This window comes from Prionailurus bengalensis, chromosome A2 (genome assembly GCF_016509475.1).
Source record: "Prionailurus bengalensis isolate Pbe53 chromosome A2, Fcat_Pben_1.1_paternal_pri, whole genome shotgun sequence".
Lineage (NCBI taxonomy): Eukaryota > Metazoa > Chordata > Mammalia > Carnivora > Felidae > Prionailurus > Prionailurus bengalensis.
Genome location: NC_057348.1, coordinates 18,155,955 through 18,170,338, shown reverse-complemented (window position 1 = coordinate 18,170,338; position 14,384 = coordinate 18,155,955). Strand labels below are relative to the sequence as shown.

The 14,384-nt window shown below is 39.0% G+C and overlaps 1 protein-coding gene across 1 annotated transcript in view; it reads left to right on the top strand.

Moving 5' to 3' along the window:
- PRKAR2A (protein kinase cAMP-dependent type II regulatory subunit alpha) overlaps positions 1 to 14,384 on the top strand; it is a 113,028-nt gene that overhangs the window by 72,098 nt on the left and 26,546 nt on the right. Inside the window, exons 3-6 of the mRNA XM_043587361.1 lie at positions 294 to 346; positions 3,018 to 3,101; positions 8,942 to 9,048; positions 10,739 to 10,892. Of these exons, the coding sequence (XP_043443296.1) occupies positions 294 to 346; positions 3,018 to 3,101; positions 8,942 to 9,048; positions 10,739 to 10,892 (398 nt within the window). The remainder of the gene's footprint in view (positions 1 to 293; positions 347 to 3,017; positions 3,102 to 8,941; positions 9,049 to 10,738; positions 10,893 to 14,384) is intronic.

Here is a 14,384-nt window from a genome sequence, read left to right as displayed (position 1 = left end):
TCCTTACTTGTCCTTGCCATTACCATAGGATTTAGTATGTGATACATTTTATCAACTCTGTTCTATTTGGGACTACCAATCCCTAGGAAACTGGCATTTTAGCACCTGATAGAATGCCTGGCATTAGTAGGTACTTAATATATTTGTTAATTGAAGAAAAGGCTTTTAAAAATTACTACAGCTTTAGAAAACATTGAATAAAATGAAACTATGTTCACCTTCTATTTTTCCCGTAAAAGCTTACATCTGTTTTATTCATTTTTCTCTTTATTTTTTTTCCTCTCCAAATTTAGTCTGTGCTGAGACCTATAACCCTGATGAGGAAGAGGAAGATACTGACCCAAGGGTAAGATACTAATGCAAAGGTATTAGGTAGAATTGTTTTATTCCCCACTCACTCTTCTCCTCCTCTATATGCCAAATCTAATCATACTGATAATTAAAATAAGTACAAATTAAAATCTCAACAAGATGCTATTTTTTTTATTTACCAGATTGAAAAATATTAAGAAGAATGTAAACAAGAGTAGTTGGGGTTGTGGTAAGAAGGGGTGCCTAGCTGTAGCTGTCAGAGCCTTAACTATAGTCAAGCCAACTGACTCAGCAGTTACCTGAAGGAGAACTCATCCTTAACAAACAACTGGATCCTTCCTGAGATCCTTCCTGAGGATGTACAAACAGGGATCATTGAGGTGTTGTAATAGTAAAAAATGGAAACAACTTAAATGATCCAAACTAGAGGATTACGAGGGGCTAAATTATGGTACTCAAATCAAGAGATTCTTCAGCCATTGGAAATGATGATACAGGACCAAGTTTAATGGCATGGAATGTTGTTTATATGAGGTATATTTTCTAAAATAAAAAAACAACTTAAAAAAATATATTTATCTGGGGCCCTTGGTTGGTTCAGTCAGAAGAGAATGCAACTCTTGATGCCAGGGTTGTGAGTTTGAGCCCCGTGTTGGGTGTAGAGATTACTAAAAAAAGTAAATAAACTTTAAAATACATATGTATACACACACATATATATTTATTTATCTATCCATCTATCCATCTTTGTACTTATTAATACAAAGAATTATCTCTGGAAGGATATATCCCAAATGTTAACAGTGGTTATGGCAGGACTATGGTACACTTTTGGTCTTTTCTTAAAAACTCAGATTTTTAAACTTTTACATAATTACAAAATTATTTTTATAAAAGCAAATATGAACCACCATTTTTCAAAGATTGATGTTATAAAATAAGCTTTAATGATCTTTCAAGTGTACCTTAAAATGAGCAGTCCATGAAAGATTTCTGCAGTATTCTAATAATAAAACGCTATTCCCATTGTATGACTATAATAGATATGTAGATTTTGAAAAAATTTATTCTGGTTATTGTAAAAATTTTTGGTGACTTTTAAAAGTTAAAACAGGTTTTTTTTACTAACTTTTTAATATCACAAATTTAAAATACTTAATACTTTTGACATTTTGTTATTTCTTGTCAGATTAAGCAACATAGTTTTTTTTAGGGTGAAGACAGGATTTAGGTCTCTGAATTATAACAGCTATACTAGGCACTGATTATTTCTTTTTAGTTAAATAAACATTTATTGACTATCAGTAATAATGATAAAAGTTTTTGAGCACCTACTAAATGCCAGGTACTGTTTTAAATACTGCATGTATGAACTTGTTTAATCCTTCCAACAACACTGATTTAGTAGATAACACCACCACCACTACTAAATTGTTGATGTTTGAACTGCAGCATTTATAGCCATTGTTTATTTGCCATCTCCACTTAGATTTCAGTAGGCAACTCAGACTTAAGGTGAGCTCCTGATCATTTCCCTTTAAACATTTTTCTCCACCCACAGTCTTCCCCCAGCTCAATTTATGGCAGCTCCATCCTCCCTAGAGGGCTCAGGCCCAAAACTTGAGGGTCACCCTCAGCTCCTCTTATTTTTTCATACCTACATTCAGTTTTTCAGAAAATCCAATGGGCTCAGGCTTCAAAACGTATCTAGAATTCCACTACTTCTCAACACCTCCATGGTTACCACCTTGGTCCTAACCACTGCCATCTTGGCACTGGAATAATTGCACTAGTTTCCTGGCTTCCACTCTTCTCTCAAGGCTGTTCTGCAGTCAGTAGCCGGTATGAACCTTTAAAAACATGAGTCAGATCTCTTTCACCTCTCAGTCAGAAGCTTCAAATTGCCTCCATTTGGCTAGGGAAAAGTTCTAGTTCTGTGACTTATAATGCCCTCTGTGATTTGGGCATCACTCTCACCCAGCCCCCCAACTTGGTCTCTTCCTGATCTTTCTCCCTCGCTCTGCATCAGTCACACCCATCTCCTGGTTATTTCTCAAACATGCTCTTTACCTGCCACAAGGCCTTGTTTTCATTTACTGTTCCTCTGCTTGCAGTGCTCTTCCCACAGAGATGTCCACATGGCTCACTCCCTGAAGTTATCCTCATTTCCTTGAGATCTTTACACAGATGTTACCTTCTCAGTGAGGCCTTATCTGCCCCCTCCACACACACACTTTTTATCACCCTTCTCTACCTTGTTTTTCTCCTTAGCTCTCTTATTTTTCTCCTGTCACTCTCTAACATGTTTTACATATTTATTGGATGAGAGCTGGTGTTTTTATCTGTGTGTTGGCTGTGTCCCCAGAAGTGGAACAGTGCCTGGAACCCAGTAGATGCTTAATATTTGTTGAATGAACAAGTCTATAGCCCTCTGCTTTACAGATGAGGACACTGAGGCTCCCGGGGGGTAACTGACTTGCTGCCAGTTACACAGTCAGTGAGTGGCTCCAGGGTGAGTGCTCTTCACCCCCATCACATTGCCCCTCCATGATCAGGGCCCCGCTTGGTATTTGTATAGAATTAAAGTTACAGTAAATGTGCTCTTAATTTTTCCCACTTAGGAGAAAGAAATGTACTGATGTGTGAATAAAGTCAGATTTTAAATTGGAATAAAAATATTTCCCTGGTTTTATTTGGATTGGCAGGTGATTCATCCTAAAACTGATCAACAGAGATGCAGACTTCAGGAAGCTTGCAAAGATATTCTCCTTTTCAAAAATCTTGATCAGGTAACATTGGTTTTTAAAAATATTTTTGTATTTTGGCTTTTCTCCTATTTGTCATTTAAACAGTTTTTCTGTGGGGGTGCTTGGGTGGCTCAATCAGTTAGGCATCTGACGCTTGATCTCAGGTTGGGTCTTGACCTCAGGGTTGTAAGTTTTGTGCTAGGTGTGGAACCTACTTAAAAAAAAAGTTTTTGTCATCTTAGCCTAAGCCATATGAGGTATAAAACTTTAGATTCATCCTCCTTACAATGTTTGCATTGTGTTGACTTCCATAACTCATCATAATGAGCTTTTCAGATGACTTCTAGTATTTCTCTGAATTGCTTTGGTACTTCCTCAAAGACAGTATCCTTCAAGGACCATGCTCTTTGGCCATGTTGAAAGGAAATGCTCAGGTTTATATGACCCTGGCTGAAAGCGTTTGGAGGGTCTGAATTTATGCTGCAGAGTAATTTATCCAAAGTTGCTAGTATGGAGTTCTCTTCTCTGGTAGCAGTTAACCCACTGGAAGTGTGTGACTTCTTCTCAGACCTTGAATGTGGGGCACCTCTTGTGATTATTTCTCAGCAAAGAACTCAGGCGTGGGGAGTGGTGTGTGTCCTCAGGGCTCTGGCGTAGGACCTGTGCTTGAACCTGTCTTCCCTCCCTTGATGGAGATAGAGAGCAAGAGCTTTATTAGTCTCAGGCGGAATAAAACAAGGCCCATGACCTCAAGGAAAGGCTGGTTGTGAGAAATACTGGTCTGTGTCACTTATTTTCCCTAGAAGATCCATCTGTATCAAGGGAAAGAGGACTTGCTTCTTTATCTACTGAACAAAATCCCTTTTACTGTTCTAAGGGAAGTTGTTGTGTCAGTCTGATATTCAGAGTTTTCTTAGTGTTGAAGAATACCATTATACCATTTTATTTTACCATTTTAATGTTGAAAAATGGTAACGAAAATTTCAGATTTAGTTATATTTTTCTGGCATTTTTGTCATGAAAATATTCAAATACAAGTTGAAAGACTTTTATGGAACACATTTATCTACTGCTTTGATTCTAACATTAACATTTTACTATGCTTGCTGCATTGTATACCATATACCCATCTTTCAGCAAAGGGGTCAGTAAACTTTTTCTTAAAGAACTAGGTAGTAAATATGTCTGTCATAACTACTCAACTCTGTTATTATAGCAGGAAAGCAGCCATAGACAATACATAAATGAAAGGATGTGGCTGTGTTCCAATAAAACAATATTCACAAAAACAGTCACCTGGGTGATTCAGTCCATTAAGTATCCGACTTCAGCTCAGGTCATGATCTTGCAGTTTGTGAGTTTGAGCCCCATGTTGGGCTCTGTGCTGACAGTGCAGAGCCTGCTTGGAATTCTCTCTCTCTCCCTGCCTCTCTCTGCCCCTCCTCAGCTTGTGCTCTCTCTCTCTCTCAAAATAAATAAATGAATTAAAAAAACACACACACACATTATTTACAAAAACAGGCAGCTGTTGCTGGCCCCTGCATTAACCCATCTTACTTTTTTGGGTTAATTTCATAGTAAGTTGCAGATATCATTATACCTTCCTTTAAACACTTTGGCATGAACTAGAGTTCAATATTTGTTTGTAAGTTTTTTATATACAGTTTGCATACAATGAAATCCTTAAGTTTTGGGGCCCCTGGTGGCTTGGTAGGTTGAGCGTCCAACTCTTGATTTTGACTCAGGTCATGATCTCACAGTTCATGGGATCGAGCCCTGTGTGAGGCTCTGCGCTGACAGCACAAAGCCTGCTTGGGGTTCTATCTCTCCCTCTCTTTCTGTCCTTCCCCTGATACCATGTACGAGCACATGTGCACACTCTCTCGCTTTCAAATACAACATTTTTTTAAAAATGCATGAGTTTTGGGGCGCCTGGGTGGCTCAGTTGGTTGGGCTTCTGACTTCAGCTCAGGTCATGATCTCGTGGGTTTGAGCCCCATGTCAGGCTCTGTGCTGACAGCTTGGAGCCTGGAGCCTTCTTTGAATTCTTTGTCTCCCTCTCTCTCTGCCCCTTCCCCTTCTCTCTCTCTCTCTCTCTCTCTCTCTCTCTCTCTCTCTCTCTCTCTCAAAAATAAATAAAGATAAAAAAATTTTTTTAAGTGCATGAATTTTGGGGTGCCTAGGTGGCTCAGTGGGTTAAGCATCTGACTTCGGCTCAGGTCATGATCTCATGGTTTGTGAGTTGGAGCCCCGTGTTGGGCTCTGTGCTGACAGCTCAGAGCCTGGAGCCTGCTTCAGATTCTGTGTCTCCCTCTCTCTCTGCCCCTTCCCTACTCACCCGCTGTCTCTCTCTCAAAAATAAATAAACATTAAAAAAATTTTTTTTTTAAAGCATGAGTTTTATGTACATTCTCTGAAGTTTGATAAATGTTGTACACTTAGGTAACCCAAACTCCCTAACAAGTTATGGAAGATGGCTACCACCCCAAAAGATTCCCTCATGCCCCCTCATGATCAATTCTTGCCCCTTCCTTTCAGAGGCAACTACTATTTTGATTTATTCTACAGTAAATTAATTTTGTCTCTCATAGGATTTCATATGAATGGAATCCTACAGTATGCACTCTTGTGTATGAGACTTCTTTCACTCAGTTTTCAAGGTTCATTCCTGTTGCATAGATCAATAGTTCATTCCTTTTCCTTTTTCACCTTTTATTTTGAACTAGTTTTAGACTGACAAAAAAGTTGCAAAGATAGTACAGATTTCCATATACCTTTCATCCAGATTCCCCCAGTATTAACATCTTACATCCCCATAGGACAACTATCAAAACCAGGAAATTAACATTCTTACAATACTGTTTATTAAACTAGAAACCTTATTCAGATTTCACCAATTTGGTTTTTTCTGGTTAAGGATCCAATCCAGAAAATCACATTGCATTTAGTTCTTAACTTCTCTTCAGTCTGCCATGGTTTTCAGTCCTTTCTGGTCTTTCATGATCTGGACACTTTGAAGACTACTGGTTTGTTATTTTATAGAATGTACCTCAAATTTGGATTTCTCTGATGTTTCCTCATGACTAGAGTAGGTACACACATTCTTAGCCAGCCTGCAACAGAAATTATATTGTGTTCTTCCCTGAACATAGTATCAAGGGGTCATTGATATCAGTGTGTGTTATTGCTGGTGATGTTAGTTCATTCCTTGTTTGTTGCTAAGTAGTATTCCACTATATGAAAATACTAGTTTGCTTATCCATTTTTCTGTTGATGGATACCTAGTCTCTTTTGTTGTTGTTTTGTTTTGTTTTTAAGTCTCTTTCTTGTTGTTAGCTCTTATGAATAATGCTATGGATATTTTGTACAAGTCTTTTTTTGAATGTTTTTCCCCCCCATTTCTCTTCAGTAAAATACCTGAGGGAAAAATTGCTAAGTCATAGGGTAGGTATGTTTGATTTTATAAAAACCTGCCATAACTTTTTCAAAGTGGTTGTACCATTGTGTATTCCTTCGGCAATATAGGAGATTCCCGATTATTCCATATTCTTACCAACACTTGTTACTGTCTGTCTTTCAAAATTATAGCCATTGTGGTGAGTATATTTGTTTCAGTTTTTTTTTTTTTTTAAGTTTATTTATTTATTTCGGAAGAGTGGTAGGGGCAGAGAGAGGAAGGAGAGAACCCCAAGCTGACAGCACAGAGCCCCATGTGGGGCTCAGTCTCACAAACTGTGAGATCATGACCTGAGCTGAAATCAAGAGTTGGACACTTAAACAATTGAGCCACCCAGGCATCCTTATTTCAGTTTTTAAAAATTTATTTCCTGGGGCTCCTGGCTGGCTCAGTCAATAGAGCATGCGACTCTTGATCTCAAGGTCGTGAGTCCAAGCCCCGTATCGGATATAAAGCATTCTTTAAAAAATAAAAATAAAAATAAATAAATAAAATAAAAATTTATTTCCTGGGGCACCTGGGTGGCTCAGTCAGTTAAGCATCTGACTCTTGATTTTGGCTTGGGTCATGATCTCACAGTTTATGAGTTTGAGCCCCATGTTGGGCTCTGTGCTGACAGCAGATCTGCTTGGGATTCTCTGTCTCCCTCTCTCTCTGCCCCTCCCTGGCTTGTTCTTTCCCCTCCCTCCCTCCCCAAAATAAATAAACATTAAAAAAAAATTATTTTCCAAATTTCTTGTTTGAAATTTTCAAATTTACAGGAAAGTCAAAAGAATAGCTCCATGAACACTCATGTACCCTTCCCCAGTTGTTAACATTTTGCCACATTTCTTGCTTTTGTATATGTACACACACGTAAATACATATGAGCTGCTTTTTTTTGTTCAGCGCTATTTATGAATATATTTAAGACGTCTTGACTCTTAGCCACTAAATACTTTATAAGATGTATTTTCTAAGAACAAGGATATTTTCCTGCATTAGCACAGTACCACTATTACCATTGGTTCAGTATTGTTATTTAACATCCAGGCCATATTCTGATTTTCCCAGTAAAATTTTCTATAGGTTTTTTGTTTTATTTTTCAATCCTGAATCACACGTTGCTTTTGGTTGCCCTGGTGTCATTTTAGTCATCTCTAACCTAGAATTCTCCCCTTATACCTTATTGTCATGACACTGATGTTTTTGAAGAGTCCAGGCCAGTGTAAAGTTACTCAAACTGAGAGGCTGCCAGTGGACAGCCCACAGGCCAGTTACAGCTAGGTGTGTTTGGTCCATATTATACATGAAAATTTGAATTGTTACCTGTATTTAAACATGAGACTTTGGCAACACTGGGCTCACATTCCACGTGAATGTGGAATGTACAGGAATAGCACTTCCTTTTTAGTATTTGTCAGCTTTTACAGTATTCAACACACATGGGACTGTGGAACTAAAGACATGCTTTTAGTGATACTCAAGTTATTTTAGGCAGCACAGTCACACTGACAGAACACTAAATGACACGGAATTCTGCAGCCGTACAATTTTTCCTTGTCAGGTCTTCAGTCTACATTCCTCCAAAGATAAAGTCTTTCTTTGAGCTGAAACTGATATTCTTTAGTGCCCACTGACAGTCACTGATCTCCCTCCCTGACAAAGGGATGCTGCCCCTAGACTGAGACCACTGTTTTGTTAGAATTTAATAGCCGTGTTTTGTTGTCATTATATTTATCAGTATAGTTACCTTCTGGTTATAGTTATTGGTGAGTAAGCAATTGTACGTGTTGTATATAAATGATTGAAGCAATAATAGCTGTCCAAGAACAGATGTCAATTTTGGAGTACCTGTTGTGCGATAAATAGTTCCTTTAGGTTTTTCTTTTTTAGTCATAAAAATCAATGAGCTAGAAACTATTAAACCCTTTTTAAAATATGGATTAACTGAGGCTTGGAGAGGTTAAGTGATGTGTGTGGCTAGTCAGAGCACTTGTGCTGCTCTGTGAGGTAATTTCTAAGTCCATCTCAGCCCTTTAGATTTGATGATCCTGTTAAGATCAACACCTACAGGAAGATGGCATCACATGGCTTTACAGATGACATAGTAGAGCTATCAAGGCACCTGACAGTCATGTGGGAATGGCTGGGAGAATGGACACCAATGATTTATATACCTATTTTTGCATAAATTATGAAATGTTTTTTCAAAGCAGTACTGCCTCAGAAAACTTGGCAACTGTGCTGTGTTCATGGAGATACAAAGCTGAATGGTCACAGGAAAAACATTTGTTTCAGACAGCTTTTAGGTTTTTGCTTGAATATGGGAGCAGTCTGATATGTGTACTTCCACTGTGTAGTCACAAACTGAGATGAGCATAGTCATTTTTTTCCCCTAGCAAATGTAAAAGCCATATTTTCTCTTTGTGTGTATCCCCTGCAGGAACAACTTTCTCAAGTCCTTGATGCCATGTTTGAAAGGACAGTCAAAGTTGATGAGCATGTCATTGACCAAGGAGATGATGGAGACAACTTTTATGTCATAGAACGGTAGGAGATGGAGCTTTGCAGTCGTGTGGCTACAATTATTAAGATTCATGATTCAGGGCAAGTGCTTTACCCTATGCTTTTTTGTTCATCCCAGAGAAGAGTTAGGACCAGGTGTACAAGCTTCTCAAAGTTTGTGCCTCTTGCCCACAGCCTGCCCCCTCTATCTACTGCTGTCCTTAGTCCTCAATACAACCCATATTTGGGTTGCCATTATCAACATTAAAAAGTCTCTTACAATTAAGCAAGATGTTCTCTATAAACATGTTACTTGCCAGTGTTCAAGTGAATTGATTTCATAAAGAAGCCATTTTGCGGGGCGCCTGGGTGGCTCGGTCGGTTGAGCGGCTGACTTCGGCTCAGGTCATGATCTCGTGGTCCGTGAGTTCGAGCCCCGCGTTGGGCTCTGTGCTGACAGCTCAGAGCCTGGAGCCTGTTTCAGATTCTGTGTCTCCCTCTCTCTGACCCTCCCCCGTTCATGCTCTATCTCTCTCTGTCTCAAAAATAAATGTTAAAAAAAATTTTTTTTTTTAAGTTAACACATATTTAAAAAAAAAAAAAGCCATTTTGCTATATTGTCACTTGGATCTTTCAGTCCCAGCCTAATTTTACACATGAATACACTGCCTCACCCTTCATGTCCCTGGCCCCTTCTGGCTCTGTTCCATGTATAAGACATATTGGGAGACATGAAATATATGGATTTGATCTGCTGGCCTTAGTGTGTCATAAGCTCTTGAGCTGTTAATACCATCTCGGCAGCTCCTTCTGACCCCCTCTCAGACCTGACAGGAACCACCCTCTTCAGATTATCTCCTATAGAATGTCTAGAAATGGTTATCACCAGGTAAAAGGGTCTCTTTAAGGAATTTGCTATATGTTGTTAGTTCTCTTGCAGAAACATTGATACGTTTAAGTTTGCCTCAGTGATGTATTGAGAGCACCTGTTTGTCTAAATGTTTGTCAGTTCTGAGTATTATTCTCTAGCAGTCATTAGTAGTCAATAGATAGAAAATTGTACCTTTTGGTTTCTTTATTTTAATCAATTCTATATCCTGGTTTTCAACAAATTATAAAAGGAATCCCATATAATCATTTTGATCCCTTCAGCAAAAGCATTTGACAAAATGCAACACGTTTTCATGATAAAAACTCTCAGCAAACTAGGAATAGATGTGGTTTTTCATCAGTCAGATTAAAGGAATTTATTTTAAAGCCTATAGCCAACATCATTGTTAATGGTGAAAGATCGACTGTGTTCCCCTTAAGATCAAGAACAAGACAGGGATATCTGCTCTTATTTCTATTCAGTATTGTACTGTAGGTTCTAGCCAATGCAATAAGACAATGAAAAAGGAGAAAAAGAGGGAGGAAGGGAGGGCATATAGATTGGAAAAGGAAAAGTAAAGCTGTCTTTGTTTGCTGATATCATGATCCTCCCTAGAAAATCCCAAGCTACAAAAAGGCTACTAGAACGCTACAAAAAAGCTACTAGAACTGATAAGTGAGTTTATCAAGGTCACAGAATACAAAGTCAAAATGCAAAACTCTTTTGTATTTCTGTATACTAGTAAAAATCTGTTGGAAATCTCCTGTCTTAATCGTTTGTACCTTCTATTCATGTGCCACCTGCCAGGTTCTTAAGTTTATTATTAGAAGTAATAAATGAAATTATTTCTTGTTATGCTTCCAGGGGAACCTATGATATTTTAGTAACAAAAGATAATCAAACTCGCTCAGTTGGTCAGTATGACAACCATGGCAGTTTTGGAGAACTTGCTCTGATGTACAACACCCCGAGAGCTGCTACCATCGTTGCCACTTCAGAAGGCTCCCTTTGGGGACTGGTGAGTTAGAGAAGTGATTCCTCTTGTATGGCACAGTATTGATTCCCCTTACTTCTGGTTTTCTGTCCTTGGGCTGTTGGTTCACACTATATTTTATAGCCAGTTCTCTAAAAGACATTATGAAAGGTCTTGCACCAATGTGTTTTTCCATTTCTCCAAAGTGATTTGTCAACAAACCATTTACTCCAGATTACAGGGAAAAGACAGTCTTATGACCTTGCAGTCATGTCAGCTCTTATTACACTTTCTGTTCATGTTTTTATTAGAAAGAGAGCGAGGGGAGGGATAACTCTCTATACAAGAGGCAGCCTAGAAAAAGAATTGTCATGGAAAGCTCTGCCAACAGTGTTTTCCATCTCTAGGAGTCACTTTTCTCTATGGCCCACCACCCACTTGTGCATTGGTCTATGCAATATCCAATAGGTTTAGGTGACTAGAAAGTCTGGCTGCCATATTCTGGGAAAGAGAACTCTCCTAGAATGTCTACAGCACAGCCCTACTATGATCCCTGTCCTGTATTGTCCATAGTCCACCTTGCTTCCTTCAGCATCATGAAGCCTTCAAAACCTATAACTCACTTCCTTCTTTTTTTTTTTTGAATGTCTGTTTATTTATTTTGAGAGAGAGAGAGAGCATGCACAAGCAAGTGGGAGAGGGACAGAGAGAGAGAATCCCAAGCAGGCTCTGCACTGTCAGTGCAGAGACCCACGCAGGGCTCAATCTCACGAACCGTGAGATCGTGATCTGAGCCGAAATTAAGAGTCGGATGCTCAACGAACTGAGCCACCCAGGCACCCCATAACTCACTACCTCCTTAAACATAATAATTACCCTCTTGTACAAATTCCAAATTTTAAATATCACTTTTAAGGTATTGACATCTGTGATAATTTGTTTACGTTTACTTTACAAGCAGAATTAAATGTATACCATAGCATTATCAACATAGTTCTCAAATGAAATCACCTATTAAAGACATAATAGAGCACCTTTCTGTGATATACTGATGTAGAACTAAGGATGTTCTGAGAGGAGTGTCTGGGTGGCTTGGTCAGTTGAGTGTCTGACTTTGGATGACACGGTTCGTGGGTTTAAGCCCCATGTTGGGCTCTGTGCTGACAGCCTAGAGCCTGGAGCTTGCTTTGGATTCTTCGTCTCCTTCTCTCTCTGCCCCTCCCCCTCTCGTGCTCTATCTCTCTCTGTCTCTCAAAGGTGAATACATGTTTAAAAAAAAAAAAGAATGTTCTGAGAGATGAAAGATACAACAGCTTCAGAAGAGATCACACACTCGGGGGCCCAGTGATTGAAAAATCCAAGGGTAAATCATAGATCAATAAGTAATGGGGGGAAATAAACTGAGTTTTAAAATGCATTGATGTCCAAGCCAAGTACTGGTCCAGGCCAAGGTGGAATAGTCCCATTCCTCAGTAGTCTTCTCTCTTAAAACTAAAAAAAGTCCAGATATCATATAACAAACAAACTTAGGAAGACCCTGGAAGATGGAAAGAAGGTAGAATGGCTAGAGATCGTGGGATTTAAGAACAAGAGAGTGAGTTTCTTGGGTTTTCTTTATTGCTTCCCATATATATCCCAGGTGGCGTTGTGGAAAAGCCTTCAACCTAGATCCACCAACAAGTACATACAAAAACAACCCCAAGAAAAGTCTGATCGCTTTAGCTAAAGGAGCAGGAAAAGAGCAGCCTAGCAGAACAGATAATACCACCCTGCTCCAGCCAAATACCAAATACCGGTATTTGGAAAAACTGCTTCTACCTCTCCACAGTGTCACTGGGGCCAGCAGCAAGCTGAACTTACAGGCTTACCCATCAGCAGAGAGGCAAAATGAGGTGATATGTGGTGTCACTAGTTGGCACTCCACTTTCCCTGCCAGGGTGTGTCAATGGGACCCAGAGGGGAGATGAACATTCACTCCCACATGTACATGCACACTGTACCTAAACAGTGCTGCAAAATAAGATTAAATCAGATACATAGCTTCACAGCATAGTACACCAAATGTCCAGGATAGAATAGAAAATCACTTGTTATACAAAGAACAAGGAAATTCTCAACCTGAATGAGAAAAGGCAATCAACAGATGCCAACACCAAGATGACAAAAATATTGGAATTAGCTGATGATAATTTTAAAGCAGTTGTCATATAACCAATTATATAAGCTATCAACAAGCAATTATGAACACACTTGAAAAAAAACAGAGAAAAAATTAGAAGGTGTCAGGGTGCCTGGGTGGCTCATTTGCTTAAGCATCCAACTCTTGATTTTGGCTCAGGTCATGATCTCGCAGTTTGTGGGTTTGAGCCCTGCATCTACAGTGACAGCTCAGAGCCTGCTTGGGATTTTCTCTCTCTCCTTTTCTCTTTCCCTTCCTCTCTCTCTCTCTCTCTCTCTCTCTCTCTCTCTCTCTCTCTCTGTCTCTCTCTCTCTAAGTAAATAAATAAAAATAAAATGTCTCAGTGGAGAAATAGAAGATAGAAAGAGAATCCAAAAGGGAAACTTTAGAACTAGAAAATACATTAACCAAAATAAAAACTCACTGGATGGGCTCAATAACAGAATGAATATGGGGGAGGAAAGTATCCATGAACTTGAAGATAGAAAAATAGAAATCACCCAGTCTGGACAACAGAAAGAAAATAGACTTAAATGAAATGAACAGAGTGTGTGGGACAGTAACAAAAGATACAATGTTTGAATTAATACAATCCCTGAAGGAGAGGAGAAAGAGTATGGAACTAAAAAATTATTCAACGAAATAATAATTGAAAACTTCCCAAATTTGGTGAAAGATAATAAACCTGCAAATTCAAGAAAATGAGTGAATTCCAAATTGTATAAACCCAAAGAAATCTATGCCAAGACACAACTTAATGAAACTTCAGAAAACTAGACAAAAAATTTCTTAATCTTTATTTATTTTTGAGAAAGAGAGAGAGATTGGGAGGGGTGGAGAGGAAGGGAGATAGACCATCTGAAGTGGGCTCTGTGTTGACAGCAGAGAGCCTGATGCAGGACTTGAACTCACGAACCATGAGATCATGACCCAGATGCTCAACCAACTGAGCCACCCAGGTGCCCCTAGACAGAAAAAATTTTGAAAGAGAGAAAAAAATTCATTAACTATAAGGGAACAACAATTTGAATGATACCAGATTTCCTAGCCACGAAGGCCAGAAGGGAGTGGCAGAGCATTTTTCAAGTGCTGAAAAAAGAGAACTGTCAACTCAGAATGCTGTACCTAGCAAGAATATTCTTCAGGAAGGAAGATATCCTTGGGTAGAAGGAAACTAAGACTTTGTCACCAGCAGGCCTACCTTAAAAAAAAATGGCTAAAGGTGGGCTCCTGGGTGGCTCAGTTGGTTAAGCATCGGACTCTTGTTTTTGGCTCATGTCATGATCTCACAGTTCATGAGTTCAAGCCCTGTGTTGGGTTCTGTGCTGACAGTGCAGAGCCTGCTTGGGATTCTCTCT